Genomic DNA, 19,673 nt, shown 5'->3' on the forward strand with positions numbered 1-19,673 from the left:
TTTCGATGTCGCTTATTAGATAATAATGCCAATTTTGATTAATTTTTTTTTTTAATTTATTGTTATATAAAAAACACATACATACACAGTAACAAAAATTTCGCCAAACTGTACAACAGTTTGTTGGCGGTGCGCTCTTATATTTTATCTTAAATCAACAGTTAACAAACTCAAATAGAAATAGAAGTGCACAGAAAGCAAACAAGTATAACTAGATACCAGCAGTTCACCTCGATTTAACTACACTATAAGTAATAATAATGCTATGTACTGTACCTATACCTATACTAACAGTGGTTTTTAGAATAATTATTTAACAATATTTCTTTAAGCTTTGCCTTAAGACTACCTATTTTTAATTTATTTTTTTCCAGTAAGAGAGGGTATTTATTACAAATCTTGGGTGTTACATATTCTTTGGTTCGTTGACCGTAATAATTTTTAGCCGTGATTTGACATAATTTTCTCTTTTTAGATGACCTAGTGATGATGATGATGATGATGCTCTCCTGACCGATTTCGGCCCCAGCGACTGTGTGCTCTGGACTAGGCAATTTTTAGCTCGACCTAGTATTATAGTGGTTAGCAGATCTCTCAATCTTAAAATCTTGGGTATAGTAACATTCTATGGCATTAAGATATTCTACTTTACATGAGATCGGAAGGATTTTACAAGCCAAGAACAATTTTTCATAATTAGTTCTACATTCATTTCTTATATTTTTGCTAACTAAGTATTTCATCAGCCTTATCTGCAATTGTTTAATTTGATCCAAGTAGGTTTTAAAAGTGAGTCCATAACAACTTAATCCGTAGCTCAGCAATGAGTCGGCAAGGGCATAGTAAACCATGTACAGGGTGCGTTTATTTAATATTCTATTTAAATGATAGAACTGGCCTAAAACTGATCGAATAAACATATTGATTAAATTTCACTTTCGTTTTCTTGTACATTTCACAACACAGCCGTCATAAATCATAATGTTATAATCGCCCAATCCTATCTTAGCCGATTTCCACCATACCAACCAATTTTACCGGTCATCGAGTAAGATTTTTGTCTGTAGTAGTGTAGCTGATCAAAATAGCGATATATCCTTCAAAGTGAAATATACCTACACGTGGCATCAATGTATTCATCTTATATTACGTCTGTGAGTACCACATATATACGTGTAAGCCGAATTGAAAGTGAAGACGCAAGTACAATACCCCAGAGCCATATCAAAGGGTAACGTAAGGTAACGTCAAAAGATTTGAGAGGTCCAATAATGGAACGGGTTAGTCTTTTATCTCCAATGAATATTCGATCAAAGGCAAGTATTTGTATTGTCCTGATGTAATACTAGTCTATTGTTCGAGGTATTGTGATGTTTCATATTGTTTTTCGTGTAGGTATCATTTTCAATTTAGATTTGGTGATACATTGTTTTATCGTTTTTGTTTTATTTGTTCCGTACGAAATGAAATCAAAGATATCAAATAAAACGAATTTCAATGAGGTAAACAATTTTCTGTCTGTAAAGAAATGGAAAAACAAAATATTTCGAGGTGAATTTTTAATATATTGCGAGAAAATTGTTAACATATAGGTAAAATATAAAGGCCATCCATATTCCACAAAAAAACAATCACTTGTTCATGTTTCTGATTAAAATTCAGAGGTTTCATTAAACAAGTAATATAATAAACTATAATATAACCTATCAATCAATTAAAAAGTAGGTGAAAAGTAATATAATAATATTATTTTAGGTTGTATTTAAATTCGTATACATTACAACAATATTAATGCCAACCAACTTATTATGTCAAGTAAAGATTTCAATAATAAATCCCGCATTGCATATATATGAAGTTGTAAGAAGTATCTACTTACTTAACTACTGATGTAGTAGCGTTTCTAAAGCATTTGTAGAAAAAATATCAATCTTTAGACTTTCATCTCTTATTTATCCTTAATTAATTTTGCCACATCGACTCCAACAAGCGGAATTGAAACTATGACGATTATGAATAAAACCCGTCCCTTATTATTACTTTAATAATTACAAACCTCTCCAAACTATTTTTAACAAACTGACTCAACTAAATTTCTTCTAGGTTCCAAGCATAGAATGACCGTGTCGTCCCGCGGTTTCCGCCACTCCCTGTCGCTGCTCGTCGCTGGAGTGTCACGCGCTGACGCTGGCGCTTACCGCTGCGGCGCCGAGAACGCCTACGGGCGTGCACATGCTGAATTATTACTTCACAGTAAGTGCATCGTCATTACTATAAGTGACGTCACTCCCTATCGCTGGTCGTCGCCGGCGTGTCACGCTCTGACTGGCCATACACACTGAACTACTAAAGCACAGTAAGTGACGTCACTCTGCAGGTTAGATCCGAAAGGCAGCAGGAACGTTAGTGCTGCAGCTATGACGCAGACGACAACATTTTCAATGTTCTTGATGAATTGCGTCGCTGTCGCTGTCGCGTTGCGGTCGCGACTAGAAAATTATTTTACCGTTAAATACTTATACCTATAATTAGCCCGAAATTTCCCTCCATATAGTTTTCAATTATCAGAATACTGTTAGACAGCATATAACCAGTGGGGAGCAAATTAGGCATATTTTACGATAAGCGGTAATTATATTTTCTTACACCTCTTCTTGTTTCAGCGTTAACAACAACAACGACGACGACAACGACAACAACAACCACGACAACGACAACTACAACCACCACGCCGCCACCCACCACAACCACTATATTCTGTAAGTTGAATGATCCCTCTTCTTTCTCGAAGTTCCTTCTTCTTTCTCCACGTGAGGTCATTATTTTGTGCACCAAGCTGCCCTCCTAAGCTAAAAAGCGGTATTTTCATTTTCATTGAAAATACCTCTTTTTAGCTTAGGAGGGCAGCAATGCTCTCCATTCTGCACAATTTTCCGCCTTTAATAATAGGTGCCTGTGTAGATCCTTGGCAGGCCTTCTTTACAACGTCCACCCAGCGGGTCGGTGGATGCTGTCCACTGCCCCGTCCTCTATCTACAATGCCAACCATAATGCGCCTTTCAAAGTTATCAAAATATTGTACCTTCCTACGTGTAATCGGAAATACTTTCGTGCTTATAATAATGTTACTTATTCCAGCTTCTGTATAGACTAACAAAAAAATCTAAACTAATTAAATTACGTTGTTAAATAAAAACGACCAGAAGTAAAATCAAATATGTGCCTTTAAAAGCTAGTCACAATCTCACAGTGACTAGCGCCGTAATATCACAATGGCTTCAAGGCGGCCGCTAATGGAATCAGCTGTTTGCACTCTCGGATATGAGCCACTATGTCTACATAACGTACTGTTGCTAGTAAATAGTGATGGGACAATAATAGGAATATTTTCAGTCTTGCGAATATTTTCGTGTAGGGATTTCAACCCGGCAATATCGCTATGCCATGGCGGCCACAAGGGGTATGTAAATAAAACATTTAAATTAAATTTATTTTTTGGGAATAACAAACAACCAATACAATACATGTTACAGATAGTGTTACAAATATTGTTTTAAATACAGTCAACAACGTTATCCATCGCGTTACGTACGGTACGTAATAAGGTGATGTAAAGTGTAATTCTTAAATACAGCAAATGGAAACCACACTTTTGTTTGTGTTTCCTTTTTTGTATTATCTGAAATATAAATTATCTTTTTCGGAACATTCCCAAAGAAAAATATTTCTGGGTACGGAATAACTTCAGCTACATCACTAGCAGGAAGGCACTAAGAATGAATGGAAGCCATATATTGCGAATGCCTGTTGGACTGCATAATTCTCCCGCAAGTATAGTAAAACACTTTTATTGCACGTAAAAGAACAGGATACCTAATTAACAAGCTACGTTCGTATAAAGGAGGATTTACACCACATAAAGGATCTCTTTTAATTTAAATTAGGTAAGCTTGAATACGAAGAAAGAAAGTTATACACGTACGAAGAAGTTCGTATGAGATTCATAATTATGGGTTAGAATAATGGTACTGGTGAATTCTTAATATAACTTGAGACTCCGGTACCGTTAAGATAGAAATTTTTTTCGATAGATGTCGCTATGATTGCCTTCCCTAAATCATGAAAATAAACGTAATACGGCCCCGACACTATCATTAGCAATGACATGAAATTTCATGACGCTCCAGCGTTTGGTCCAGTCAGGTCATGACATTCTTAAATCTCCCCACACACTTATCAGTATTTCTATCAGTATTTTCATCATTACTTGTCACGGGGATTTTAAGTTATTATTTTCCTAACCGTTCTTAGTTATGTTGTAGTGTACGTTTTGAAGAACATAAAACCAAGACATTATTCAAGCATCGATTCAAATATTTCTAACCTGTCGTAACTATACTATGTACTGTGCCAACTCTATACCCGATGTGCCAGAAAAATGCAGAAAAAGAAATAGGTAACTAATAAAAATAATATTTATTTGTTTCAACCTTTTCGTGCGTGCGTGCGTCATGACTGTGTGAAAGATTGGTAGTTAAAAAATGTATACAAATATATTTTTTTATTCTTACCACGAACCGGGAATCAAACTATTCTTAAAGTACGATCAGCATCATATAGTAGGTAGCATCCAAAGTACCTATCCAAATAGTTCGGTACGCCATACATACCTATTATTATATGGTGTACCGAACTATTAGAATACTTTGGATGCTACCTACTATACGACGCTGACTGTACCTACTGGATTCTTCTTTTATGTAAGAATGTATACGTATTTGGTTAAGAAAAAAGGTACCTGATATGTAACCTAGTTAACTTACCTATAATAAAAATACTTTGTTTTTATTTGGTTAGTAAAATAAAAACGGCTATGGCAGAAATTTAATTGATGTTTTGAAGAAAACTAAATGCAATTTATTTCGTCTTAAAGATCTATATTGTGTTCCTTCGAACTTTATCTGAGTATCTCTTTTCGTTTCAGATCCTTATGAAAAAGTCTTTAGTACCGCATTTTTCTGTCGCATTCTATATATTATGCTGAGGGAAGGACTTTTAAGACACAGGTTTTTGGGGTATCCGAAATACTAATACTTGTACATAATTATTAAAAAAGTGGTTAGGATTTTGCTGATTAAAACTAGTCGGGGTTTCTGCGGTTGACCTGACGTTTAGTAAAAACAATATCTGTGGAGGTTCGAAGTAAGGAGGTATAAAAAAAGAGTCCGTCATAAAGCAAGTTCGAACGGGATAGTCTTATATGGAACATTCAACCATAAACACTAACTATTCATTCTCAATTAGTCATAAAACATTTTAAGCTTTACAGGCCTGATTTAGTTAATATGTTTTATTCCTTTCTTACAAATACATAAGTCGAAATGAGAGATAAAGACCAAAACGAGAAGATGAAAACTATACATAGCTAATTCAGGCCAGTAAGGCCAAGCGCGCACCACGACTTTTTGTCGCGCGATAATTTAGTCGCAAAAATGTAACGTATGTGTTTATATGGCAGTGCGCGCATAAAAAAAAAATCGCAGCGATTTTAAAATTGTGATTTGTCACTATTTTCCGCGACTGCTCGCGACGCGATTGTCGCAAAGTGAATTGCAGCATACGGAGTTGTATGGCCCCGCGCGCACTGCGATAATAAAATCGCACCCCGGACCTCAGTCGGCATTTCGCTCTCCAAGCATCAACATATCGGAACCTGCTTCTCCAATGGACTCACAAGATGAGCCGCTAGATGTTGACCGTTTAATTATAGAAATAGAAGGAGATCACCTTTGTGGTATAAATACTCAAAGTCATACAGCGATTGCATATTGGTTCACGACAAGCGACTGGTACGAAATCCATGTCGAGAATGAACAAATCGTCGACTTTTCATCGCAGTGCGCACAGTGAATTTTCTGCGATAAATTACAGCGCGATTCTAAAATCGTGTCGCAAAAATTAAAATCGTGGTGCGCGCTTGGCCTAAAGCCTCCTCCACACTCGCGTTCGCGGCTTCGCCCGCGATTCACGCGCATAGTCTGGAGGGGGCTTAACGCGTTTATGAATAATGCCATAAACCAGAGAGTTTACTTATAGGATAGGTGCATACTTACAACATGTTATTATATAAGGCCATATACAGAATATACGAAATAGGGATGTTGACCATATTTAAAAAAATATATTGAACTCCATGCACGAAATAAAACGCAAAAGGGAATATTACGCAAAAGTCAGCGTAGGGTCCACTAGCAAATTCAGAGGGTCTACTTCGAAATGCGAAAATCTAAATTTCGTTATCAGTCTCTAACGCTCGAATACGCAAGAGTGATAAAGGGGCAGAAAACGAAATTTCGCGGTAAGCCCTCAGTATGTGCTAGAGGTGCCCCCTACGCAGAGTATTGCGTAATATTATTCTATTTCCCTGAATAGGGAATATTACTCGAAACTCTGCGTAGGGGGCGCCACTCCCACAATCCATCACAATCTGGGGGTCTACCGCGAAACACGAAATTTCGTTATCTAACCTCTCTATCACTTTTCATCATCATCATCCTCACTTTTGCATATTCTAACGATAAAGAGGCAGATAACTAAATTTCGATTTTCGCGTTTCCCGGTAAAAATATAATTAAATTGTTGTAAACAACTTAAAATAAAAGGTTTTTAATTTTTATTTCATGTATGGAATTTTTTTAGAAAGGGACAGAGATTTTCTTTATGCATCGTATTCTGCATGTTTTCCTTTTTTCTTAAGAGTCAAGTGAAAATAAACTTTAGAGCAATGATAATAGAGTAGGTATACTTCACTTATTGATTTAAATGCCAGTAATGACTCTTGTTAGTATACGCTCCACTCACTATCAGTATAATGTCATTATTTTGACATTTCTTCAAAAATATTAAAAATGTTTAATAACTTCATTATCGTCCATCATTCTTTCTGTCATTTCTGATTTCATCATTCTAATCCATTCACTGTCAGTATAATGTCATTTCTAGTATCATTACTTTGACATAACTCCAATACTGACGGAAATTATTAAAATTAACTTCATTACTTGCCGTCATTCCTTCATGACACTCCCTACACTATCACTAAAAACGTCATTCCGTCAAAGTAATGTCAGTATCCATGATAGTGTCGGGGCCGTATAAAAAATGGTCAATTCGCACGCTGCTAGTAAGCTTCAGTAGCTCAGTTGGTTGCAATATCGCTTGCCGAAAAATTGCAGTATCTTTTGCCGACGTATCTGCTAAGTATTGTATAATTAGGTACCTACCTATAATACTATAACTACTTAGTAATGTATAAGTTGTTGCTTAAACTTACATTCTGTATGTAGTAACGTTGTTAGTAGTTGATGTACACATATGTAGTATGAGCAAAATGTAAATGACTTTTGTGCTATAGGTTTAACTTTCTCACTGGTAATGAACCTACGAGTATTTACTTACAGTTCTAGAAAGGGGTTTACCGTAAAAGTTGAAAATGAATTCGTAAAGGGAACTCACAAGTAGAACTTGCTCGTTTGTGGAAAAAGTTCAAGTTTCGCTGCAATTTCATTTTACTGAGTATGAAGAAAAAACTATTCGTTATAATGAAATCGGAACACTTGAACTTTTTTATGTTTCTCACGAAACGTTAACCATGGAACACTTAAATGAATTCATTTCAGTACTTATCCGTTTTGTCGCAATTATTTATTGCACATTGAGAGGATAAATTCATTACTTGTAATGCAAAACACATTAACACATTATTTTAAATAATCTCATCTTCTGATAAATGAATTAAGTTGATAAAATAACATTTAAATAGCAATGATTTAAATTTTTCACCTTAAAAGTTTTGATACAGTGTGTGTCTGACCATGGGGCTTTAAATCCGGGGCTCGATTCTACTCGCTAAACTGAGCTACTTTTATTATGGCACCAGCCCCGAAATCCCGAATTCTTTTTTTACTTTTTCATACATTTTGGCTGATCAGATATTGATGTTTTCTATGGAAAAGCCAAAAAATTTTCCCCGATTTGAGGGTTGGTCCCATAGTAACTAAGCTACTTTAGTTTAGCGAGTAAAATCAAGCCGAGGATTTATAGCTCCATGGTCAGACACACCATGTATAATATTACTACTCGAGTCCTAGTCTTCAATAAAAGTTTACTTTCATACCACCTACGAGTCAAGGGTGTTAACAATGCAATACCTAATAAAGATCTGTTCGTTATGAATTAGAATTAATAAACTTCTTAAGTGATTGATATCATTCCAATATGATATTGCTCAATCACTTAAGATTGTCGGCATCCCTCAACGGGTCTCTATTGTTTCCCAAAAAGTTTTAAGTCATAATAATTGCTTATCCGAGTTTTCGTTAGTCATAATTTATTTGATTCAGAATCGCTAAACTTCAGGGTTGTCATAAAACAAACCTAACCTAACCTATATATAGGATAACCTTACGAAAATCCAGAAAAGTTAACGATTTCAGTTTTAGGACTAATGATAATATGACATAAAAACTTAATTAAAAAATGAGAGAGGCTGTATCAGGGACACAGCCGCTATGGCTGACGTGAAACGTGGTGTGGACCGCCAATGCGAAGGCCGAAGGCCGAGCTCCGCATAGGGCCGAAGGCCCGAAGCGTCCAGGATTTAAGTGCTTTAACATAGAACAATAGTAAAAGTGTCTAAATGCGAAGGCCGAAGGCCGAAGGCCGAGCTCCGCGTAGGGCCGAAGGCCCGAAGCGTCCAGGATTTAAGTGATATAACACAGAACAATAGTAAAAGTGTCTAAATGCGAAGGCCGAAGGCCGAACTCCGCGTAGGGCCGAAGGCCCGAAGCGCCCAGAATGTTAGTGCTTTAACACAGAACAATAGTAGGTACAAGTGTCTAAATGCGAAGGCCGAAGGCCGAGCTCCGCGTAGGGACGAAGGCCCGAAGCGTCCAGGATTTAAGTGCTATAACACAGAACAATAGTAAAAGTGTCTAAATGCGAAGGCCGAAGGCCGAGCTCCGCGTAGGGCCGAAGGCCCGAAGCGTCCAAGATGTCAGTGCTTAAACACATAACAATATTACAAGTGTCTAAATGCGAAGGCCGAAGGCCGAGCTCCGCGTAGGGCCGAAGGCCCGAAGCGTCCAGAATGTTAGTGCTTTAACACAGAACAATAGTACAAGTGTCTAAATGCGAAGGCCGAAGGCCGAGCTCCGCGTAGGGCCGAAGGCCCGAAGCGTCCAGGATTTAAGTGCTATAACACAGAACAATAGTACAAGTGTCTAAATGCGAAGGCCGAAGGCCGAGCTCCGCGTAGGGCCGAAGGCCCGAAGCGTCCAAGATGTCAGTGCCTTAGCACAGAAAAATAGTAAAAGTGTCTAAATGCGAAGGCCGAAGGCCGAGCTCCGCGTAGGGCCGAAGGCCCGAAGCGTCCAGAATGTTAGTGCTTTAACACAGAACAATAGTACAAGTGTCTAAATGCGAAGGCCGAAGGCCGAACTCCGCGTAGGGCCGAAGGCCCGAAGCGTCCAGAATGTTAGTGCTTTAACACAGAACAATAGTAGGTACAAGTGTCTAAATGCGAAGGCCGAAGGCCGAGCTCCGCGTAGGGACGAAGGCCCGAAGCGTCCAGGATTTAAGTGCTATAACACAGAACAATAGTAAAAGTGTCTAAATGCGAAGGCCGAAGGCCGAGCTCCGCGTAGGGCCGAAGGCCCGAAGCGTCCAGAATGTTAGTGCTTTAACACAGAACAATAGTACAAGTGTCTAAATGCGAAGGCCGAAGGCCGAGCTCCGCGTAGGGCCGAAGGCCCGAAGCGTCCAGGATTTAAGTACTATAACACAAAACAATAGTACAAGTGTCTAAATGCGAAGGCCGAAGGCCGAGCTCCGCGTAGAGCCGAAGGCCCGAAGCGTCCAGGATTTAAGTGCTATAACACAGAACAATAGTACAAGTGTCTAAATGCGAAGGCCGAAGGCCAAGCTCCGCGTAGGGCCGAAGGCCCGAAGCGTCCAGAATGTTAGTGCTTTAACACAGAACAATAGTACAAGTGTCTAAATGCGAAGGCCGAAGGCCGAGCTTCGCGAAGGGCCAAAGGCCCGAAGCGTCCAGGATTTAAATACTATAACACAAAACAATAGTACAAGTGTCTAAATGCGAAGGCCGAAGGCCGAGCTCCGCGTAGGGCCGAAGGCCCGAAGCGTCCAGGATGTTAGTGCTTTAACTCAGAACAATAGTACAATCGTCTAAATGCGAAGGCTGAAGGCCGAGCTCCGCGTAGGGCCGAAGGCCCGAAGCGTCCAGGATTTAAGTGCTATAACACAGAACAATAGTACAAGTGTCTAAATGCGAAGGCCGAAGGCCGAGCTCTGCGTAGGGCCGAAGGCCCGAAGTGTCCAGGATTTATGTGCTTTAACATAAAACAATAGTACAAGTGTCTAAATGCGAAGGCCGAGCTCCGCGTAGGACCGAAGGCCCGAAGCGTGCAGGACATCAGTGCTTTAGCACAGAAAAATAGTACAAGAGTCTAAATGCGAAGGCCGAAGGCCGAGCTCCGCGTAGGGCCGAAGGCCCAAAGCGTCCAGGATTTAAATGCTATAACACAGAACAATATTACAAGTGTATAAATGCGAAGGCCGAAGCGTCCAGGATGTCAGTGGTTAAACACAGAACTGACAGACTGGACGCTTCGGGCCTTCGGCCCTACGCGGAGCTCGGCCTTCGGCCTTCGCATTTAGACACTTGTAATATTGTTCTGTGTTAAAGCGCTGACATCCTGGACGCTTCTTGCCTTCGAGAGCGCAGCCTTCGACCTTCGCATTTAGTTAGACTCTTGTGTTTGAATACCGAAGTCGCACATATTTGAGTAATATCTAAATTTTATCTGTAAAGATTATTTGGGGTCATAATGATTCACTGTGTCTAGATGAACTTGAATACAGCATTTGATGGGTAATTTTAAAATAATTAATTACAGCGTCACATCTATTTAAATAATTAAATGATCAATTCATTTTGGAGTAATGAATGTAACGATTAGGTAAAATTTTTTTGTAAATAACACACCAAAATTACGAGAATAGATATTTTATACGGGTAATAGACGTTTTATAGCAAACTCGTTCGTGTTTTTCCTGTAGCCATCACATTTAAGGGAATCTAAAAGCAATTTTTTGCGCAGCACCTTTACAGGCAGAATTCAATACTTGAGACTCAAATGAGAAAAACGGGATATATTTGAACCACAGTCGTTACCTTTTATAGTACCTATTGTCCACAGAAGTGACCTTTTCTAAATTATGTTTTACCCATTACATCAGAAAGTACCTAACTAAGATTACTATATACTTACTAGCATTAGGAACTCGGGATTGTCAAGCAGCCGTCATACGTTATACGTGTTCTATCAAAGTAACTCGCGTCGCTGCGCCGCCATAGATGCTAATGCATTATTTGAGGAGATGAGCATGTATTACTAGGGTGAATGGGGTATTAAAAGAACCGTTATTGCTTTATCTTACTATTTCATGTATATTTTGTCAGTTTTGCGCCCTTTTTTTCGCACACGGTGGCCTCAAACAAGAGCAGTGATAAAAATTCTGTAAAAACTGTCACATTTTTATTTTTTAACAGCTTATTATAATTCCACGTACTTTATTTTACTCATCTTTCATTAAAATAAAGTAAGATCTATCAAATTACATGAATTTTACCGAAATCGGTTAATGGGCTGATGAGTCATTACTAAATGAACACTGAAAATAGGGGTCATTTTTGCTCCGAATACGTCGTGTCTAGCGCAGAATCAGCGCCATCTATGTCAGCGGCACGTGCTGTTCCGAGTAATGGCTACTTTCTTCTACACATCTGTATCAAAACTATGTTTATAGATATTATAGTTTCGGAGATATAAGCCGCCGCGCCATAACACTTTTTCGTTACATCGGTTTTTGATCCGAGCCCCTCTACGGGTTTTTAAAGACGTTTACCTGCGTTTCACGTCAAAACAACAATCAACAAACAACAAACAACGGGGTTTGTAATGAACAAGCTTGTTTTCAGACGACGTAGAGCAACACTTGGAGCAGCTGCACCGTGGGGTCCTGGAGGACCCCGCGCTGGGGGACCCCTACATCGTGCTCAGCCAACACCAGATGCAGAACCTTGGTAAGCGAACACTCTTGTCGATTGTTTCCAGGGTATTTGGGCCATTTAGAGTCAAAGCTAACCCTGAGGGCTTTACCGACAGCATCGAAAATTGAAAATTGGTCTCTGATGTCTATCAGTCTTGCATACTAGAGCATAGAGAGGCAGATAACTATATTCAATTTTCCGATGTTGGCGGTAGCGACTCGACTTTGAAGTGATAAAAAAAGAAAAAGCACTATATTAATTTAGACGTTTTTGGAGACACTTCGACAACCTTTCGATGCAAAATCTGTACATAGTTCCTTGATTTTCCTTCTTCTTCTTCTCAGCACATTTGCGTCCACTGCTGAACATAACTATGCCTCTTTCATGGATTTTCATGTTGTTCAATATGCAGTGGTTTCAGGCCAGGTCGGCCCTACCGTCTTTCTAATGCCGTCCGACCATCTGGCTCGTGGTTTGTCGTCCCTTCGGCTTCCCAGTCGAGGTCTCCAGAACAGTTACTGTACTCGCTAGTCCCATCGGTTTTTCCTTATGATTCGTTAAATCGTAGTGTTGTTCTATTACCAATAAGAATAAGAATAAGAATGATTTATTGCAGTACTGTGTACATTAAATTTTGTGGATGGTAATCATGATACAATTAGTTTCAACAGTTACCCATTTCGGGTATGCAATACTTAAATAACTTATGAACTAAACTTAAATAACATTGCAAAGATAATTACATACCAATTAATGCTCAAAATATTCTTTCAGACTATAAAATGTTTTATCTAATAGCCAGTTTTTCAACCTTACCCTGAATCGGTTGTCTTCAAGTGCCTTAATATCAGCTGGAAGGTGATTAAATACTCGAATAGCTGTTACAAAAGTGCTCTTTTTGTATATAGACGTGTTTGTTTTTGGTAGTATAATGTTATATTTATATTGGGTCCTAGCATTGCACTTAGTTGAAGAGTGAGCTGTAAAATAATTAGGCTGTTTTTTTACAAATAAGCATACTTCTAGGATGTAGATTCCGGTCAGTGTAAGGAAGCGTTTCTCTCGGAAAACGTCTCGAAGTGAGTCTCTAAAATTCATGCGATATATTATTTTTAGGCATCTTTTTTGCAGGATGAATGTTTTATTCACATCCACAGAATTACCCCAGAAAATAACTCCGTAGGTTAATAGAGGATACACGTTACCATAGTAGGCACTAATTACTATATTTTCAGAGCAATTTTCTGATAGTATGGATAGTGCGTAACAGTTTTTAGATATTTTTTTGTTTATTTGTTCGATGTGAGCCTTCCAATTTAAATGAGAATCAACGTGTACACCTAGAAATTTTATACTGCTTACTTCCTCTATAGTGGTTCCTGATTCCGATATACTTAGACAGACAGGAGAGGTCCCATAGTTCCTAAACTGAATAAGCTTGGTTTTATTTAGGTTTAATTTAAGATTTAATTGGTTAAGCCAATTTATAATTTTCGTGAGAGCTACATTTATATCCCTTTGAAAAGTAATATTCGAACGATCACAAGAGAAAAATATGGTGGCGTCGTCGGCAAACAGAACACACAATTTGTCCGCTATAGTGGGAAAGTCATTTAAATAAATAAGGAATAGAAGCGGCCCAAGTACGCTTCCTTGCGGTACGCCAACAACTACTTCCTCATAACATGACAACAATTGCTCTATAGTTTTATTTTGCTTGTTGTATCTATCCAATTGTAGAGCCTGCTTTCTACCACACAAGTAACTCTGGAATAATTTTAGGGCATTTCCCCTAATGCCAATATGCTCTAGCTGTTGTAACATTATGTCATGTACAACACAATCGAACGCTTTTGACATATCAAGCATTAAGGCAACGCAGGCGTTTCCAGAATTTATTTGCTCCCATATATTTTTAAATATTGAAAAGATGGCTAATGTTGTTGATTTTCCTTTTTGAAAACCGAACTGTGATTGGTTTAATATATCATTCTTTAATAGGAACCGTGTCAGACGTTCATGTATGACCTTTTCAAATATCTTACTGAACGTTGGTAATAAAGCTATTGGCCTAAAGTTTCCCATTTCGGTTTTTGCGCCCTGCTTGTGCAATGGTTTTATAATAGCTTTTTTTAAGTCATCCGGGTAACATCCAGTTTCGAGCGTTAAGTTTATTATGTACACGAGAGGTTCAACTATATAATGTATACATGCTTTTACAATTTGTGTTGGTACTTCATCGTATCCTGAACTTTTTTTATTTTTTAAGCTATTTACAACCTTTTTAATTTCAAGACAATCAACAGGAGTCAAGAAAATACTGTTACAAATCCGTTTGGACGTAGATTTATAGTTATTTAGTTGAAAAGTATCGATCTTATTTAGATTTACGTAGTATTTGTTAAAAATATTTACTATTTCGTTTGAATTTGTATAAGTTATCCCGTTTTCAACTATCTTGTCAATTGAATCTGGAATAGAATTATATGAACTTGTCGTCTGTTTAATTAGACCCCAGGTTGCTTTGGGTTTATTTGCACTACTTTTTACAAATTCATCATTGGATATTATTTTAGATGCTTTTATAACTTTTTTTAGTAACTTGCAGTAATTTAAATAGCTATTTAAATGTTTAGTACCCATTTTCTTTTTTTGTGTTGACCAATGTATTTGACGTTTATGCTTACAGGATTGTAGTATACCTTTAGTTTTCCAATTTGGCCTTTTTTTGTACGACATTTTTATTCTTTGCCGTGGGACACAAAGTTCGAAAATCATGCTGAAATTGTCAATGAAAACTTTGTATGCCTCATTTGCATCTGTTTTCAAATACACGTCTGCAAAGCTAACCATAGCTATGTATTTCATAAAAACATCCAGATAATAGTCTATTTTACGTTTCCTCACATACCAAAACTTCTCACCAAAACTAAAACTTGTAGGTATTTCTATTATTTGTCCCGTATGATCTGAGATACCCAAATTCATAATTTTAGAAGTATATTGATGTAAATTGGTTAATATGTTGTCAATGCAAGTTTTTGACCCAGGAGTTATTCTAGTTGGTTCATTAATCGTACATATTAGATTAAAATTACCTAGAGCCGTTACAAATGTTTGTTTTGCCTTATCGTCGCTGAGGATATTTATGTTAAAATCGCCGGCAATAACTAATTTCCTTTTTAAGGTCCGAGATCTCAGTACTAATTTTCCCAAGAGTAGTTCAAAGTTGCTCATAAAGATGTCGAGGTCACTATCAGGTGTTCTATATACACACACAACAATGATGTTAAGTTCTGGTATTAAAATTCCACAAACTTCAAAATGTGATTCCATTGCCATATTTGAAATCCATTGTAGGTTAATGCAGTTTAAGTTTGTTTTCGTATAAATACATACACCTCCTCGAGTCTTACGAGTTCGACAGTAATTTGCTGCTATTGTATAATTTTCAAGTTGTAGAATAGATACCAACCTATCTAACTTTAGCAGAAAAAATAAAATACAATAACAGAATATAAAATACTATTGTTATTGCACAAAGATATCTTAGAACAGATGATCCACATTATTTACACCTGAGTAGAGATGAAACAACAGACGATCTTAATAATAAGAGCTATAGCTGCAAGATAACATAAATACATGTCTTAAAGAAGCGATAATCGCGTAAAATCCTAAGCCGTCTCCAATAGCAATCCGTAATAATACCGCAGGGATTGGAGACGCCACGCCGTCTTAAAACTATTTGTTATTTCCACACTTGAGCGCGCTGAATCCTGCACTGTTCAATTTCAAAAGCTTTATATTTCATTTCATTTCACAGCCAAGTAAAGTAAGGACTTAGTTGAGACAAATGTGTAACTTGGAGTGGAGTAAGTAACTCGGCTGCATTTGTTCTTTAGACCGCGGTAATATTTTGTCACGGAAACTTCAGGAATGGGGATGTTTAAGTTGTTAAAATATGAGAAAATTACCGCGCTTCGTGTTGTTTTTGTAGCTCTCATTTTAACATTTACGCTTCCTGCTGAACATCTCATAACCTCATAAGTTTGTCAGAATAGTGAAATATTTCCAAGCCAAAATTTTATTGTTGTGTGTAATTTTTGAAGGTATATTTTAAGAAGTTTCTCTTTGCTGTCTAGTTGAGTTATTTTGAAGTCGGTCTCAGTTCCATCCATTTTGTTCAGCGCTTAGACCTTTTAACTCAACTTCCGTTCTATAGATAGCGCTGAATATTTGAGGAAAGTGGTTCAGTAAGTCCTCGACTCACATAAATTGGAGATCTTCAGCTATTCTTCTGTTCCAGACATGGCAACAACGATATGACCAGAGGCCGGGCGCGGCGCCCCATGGAGCGAAGGCTGGCCGCCGCTCGCCGGCCGCGCCGCGCGCCCCGCACTCCTCTGGGCCCCCCTCCTCGCCCTGCTCTCAGCCGCGTGATGGTACGCGCGCACATAGACTTGGTGGCCGTTGTGTTTGTAAATGGGTTGGAAATTGTTTTGGTTATGTTGATCGAGAATATAAAATTAAATAGTTTAAGAGGTGAGGCGATAGTTAAACTACAATCGAGAGCAATTTAAGTGTGTATCGATTCCGTTGGGAGTGAGTTATGTTTATATCAATTTATTTACCTATATGTGGAGGAAACATACCAACAGTTAGTGAATATACTATGTAAATAAAGACAAGTAAGTACATATTTATAAAGTTTGGATTGGAAATGACATTATTCTGCGGCCGTATGATGAACACTATTATTGACGAGATAAGAATATAATACAGGTAGAATAACGTTATTTTAAAACACCGCTCGATAGAGAGAGAGACATGATTCTTTATAAGTATCCTATCATTATCACGTCGATAAAGGTACGCATCATACGGCCGTTTGGATAAACTCAGAGATGTAAAAACTAAAATAATGAGTATTTTTTAGTTAATTCGCTTTACGAATTTTATATATTTTCAGTGTTAAGCTATTGGTACTTTAAGATGTTCGCTGTACATAATTTTGCACAGATCTAGTCATATCAGATAGAACACGGGGAAATTGTCGTTTGTATAATAAGTATACGTACCCCTCGTCCTGATTAGGCTTAATTAAAATTAAATGGTGATGATATAAGAACAGTTTGGTTTATTTTTATTCTTTAAAGTTGTAAAAACAGAGTTGAATTCAATTCTTGACAGATATTAGTGACCTTGAGTATTATTGAGAATGTAATCTATTATTCATAAAACTTGTAATAAAAAAGCAGAAGTGCTCAAATCAAGTATACCTAATATAGCGTTAAGCCATGTATTACATGCGCCCGTGAGGGACAGAAATTATGTATACTCAATTCGACGAAATTTAAAACATATTTTGGCATTCCCGGCAACATGCGTAAACTACCACCAAGCATTTGTTTGGTGTACTGAAAAGTTATATAAGGACTGCCAACCACATAACGTAAAATAAAGCACACAACTTTTTGTAAGTGGCATGAAGGCTAATTCTAACTTACATTCCGGTATCAAATGATGTCATATTGTTATCAGTCGCCCATGCTTCTCGTTCACGCCAATATATCTACGAACGGGCGTAATGCACGTGCAAACGATAGTAAAATTAAATCACTTTGATATCGGAATGTAATTTCGAATGGGCCTTATGGTTAGTTGGCGATTCTATAATCATTGCAAATCTGTTTGTACATACAGTCAGCATCAATAATAGCGGATGAATAAATACGCCAAATTTATCTGCCACCCTAAGTCTCCCACCCTTTTCCAAATAAGCAGAGAGACAAATATCTACAATTTGCATTCAGAAGTATCAATTACCGTGTAATTGTTCTATACATATAGATATATCTATATTTCTGTCGAGCTCTTGGATAATGGAAGATATTTTTAACGCGTAGTCATGGAACCTAATATGCCAAGATGACAATCATTGATAGAAAACCATACACAATCGAGACTTAAATAATGTATGGAAATTCACGTAACTTTCCGTAGCTTTTGTTGTCTCGACATTTTTTTTTGTTTGACGTTTGTCAATGCACAATTGTCATTTTGGGTAGGCCTCCAGATCCGCTTTGATGCTGAGTGCTGACTGTACTGAGGAAGTATTATACCAGTTCAATGATTTATGTCGTAATCGGTAAATTGTCAAGATCTCGTTTCAAGTAAAGCATCCATCTTATCAAAGAGAAATTAATCAGGGTACTTCGATGGAATCCTTTAAGGGACAAAGGATATGGGACTCGATACGGTAGATGAAATTTTCATGAGACTCGGGGAATGTTACTATTGTGAAACATTCACAGAGTTTCCGGGCCGCTTATTTACGGGACTGTTCCCAGTTTATATTTAGTTTTTACTCGTATTTGTGAAGTAAGGTTGTAATAAACAAGTTTTGCTATAGGTACCTAAACCTCAAATTTTGTAAAAATGGCTGCAGTATATATTTCCGTTGTATTAAATGTTTCTATGAGACAGACATTTTTTGGGGATTTAAAGTTTAGTCTCATTTGTAACTACATACATGAAAAGTTGTTTAATATACCTCACATACATCGCGTATGACTAAAAGCTAAAAACAACAAGTAACACCAGTGGAAATTCGTTATCGTACAAAACAGTAAAAATAACGTAAGCAGAAGAGCTAATTGTCACCAATGTAAAGATTATTTCTGTCGATAAAGATCCCACAGAAACAGGACGTTGATTTTTGTTGAAAAAGGCAAATGAATAAACACACCAAGGCCTAAGTCGATCTTTATTCGTGTTATAAGTTCTTACTTGGTTGATTGACTGATGACATAAGGCACCTTAATATCTCAGAACCGTAACAAATAACAAAAAAATCTATTTTGTATCATAAATGTTACATAAAGGTGAGCATGTCATTGTAATGTGTTACAAAAATCTGGTATTACCATTTGGAAACGCCTAGAATAAGAACTGTATAAAACTGTTCCGTTGTACGAAAACTAATAAAGTTTTGAAAAGTCCCATGTTGTTCATTTATGGCCCATCGCATCGCTTCCTTGCATACATAATTATTAGTAACCGAAGTAACCGATGAGTTCGATTAAAAATAAAAATGCGCATATTTAGTAGCAATACTCATATTTATAGCTTTTGTGCGAAATGTCACAGTTATACAGTATACAGTTACTGTTACTGTTACTGTATCAGTCACCCTAGCAATCCTTCTCTAGTAAGTTCATCGTGCATCGATTCGAAGTTTGATTTTTGATTGTCATTTGATACAAAAAAAAATCACGCAAATAGGTTTGTAACGCACCATAAACATCCCCTCCATAATGGAGGGGATAGTTATTGTCCACTCCATAGTAAAGCAGAGAGAAACAAGGCAACAGAAGTCTTATTGAGAGTGGCCAAATACTATGGAAGGGTGAATAGCTATATCAGTCACTCCCATTACATTTTTGTCAACCGTATTGTGTTTTAAAAAGCACTACGATTTTTCAAAAATTCTGCAGGCTACTGCGCCAAACGTTGTTAGAATTAAAATGAATTATTG

The 19,673-nt window shown here is 37.4% G+C and overlaps 1 protein-coding gene across 1 annotated transcript in view; it reads left to right on the plus strand.

The window, feature by feature from the left end:
• Positions 1-19,101, plus strand: part of LOC134664666 (lachesin-like) — a 98,770-nt gene extending 79,669 nt beyond the window's left edge. Inside the window, exons 7-10 of the mRNA XM_063521407.1 lie at positions 2,104-2,253; positions 2,664-2,759; positions 12,062-12,166; positions 16,443-19,101. Of these exons, the coding sequence (XP_063377477.1) occupies positions 2,104-2,253; positions 2,664-2,759; positions 12,062-12,166; positions 16,443-16,462 (371 nt within the window). The 3' untranslated portion in view covers positions 16,463-19,101. The remainder of the gene's footprint in view (positions 1-2,103; positions 2,254-2,663; positions 2,760-12,061; positions 12,167-16,442) is intronic.
• The last annotated feature ends 572 nt before the right edge of the window (positions 19,102-19,673 follow it).

This window comes from Cydia fagiglandana, chromosome 5, assembly GCF_963556715.1.
Source record: "Cydia fagiglandana chromosome 5, ilCydFagi1.1, whole genome shotgun sequence".
Classification (NCBI taxonomy): domain Eukaryota; kingdom Metazoa; phylum Arthropoda; class Insecta; order Lepidoptera; family Tortricidae; genus Cydia; species Cydia fagiglandana.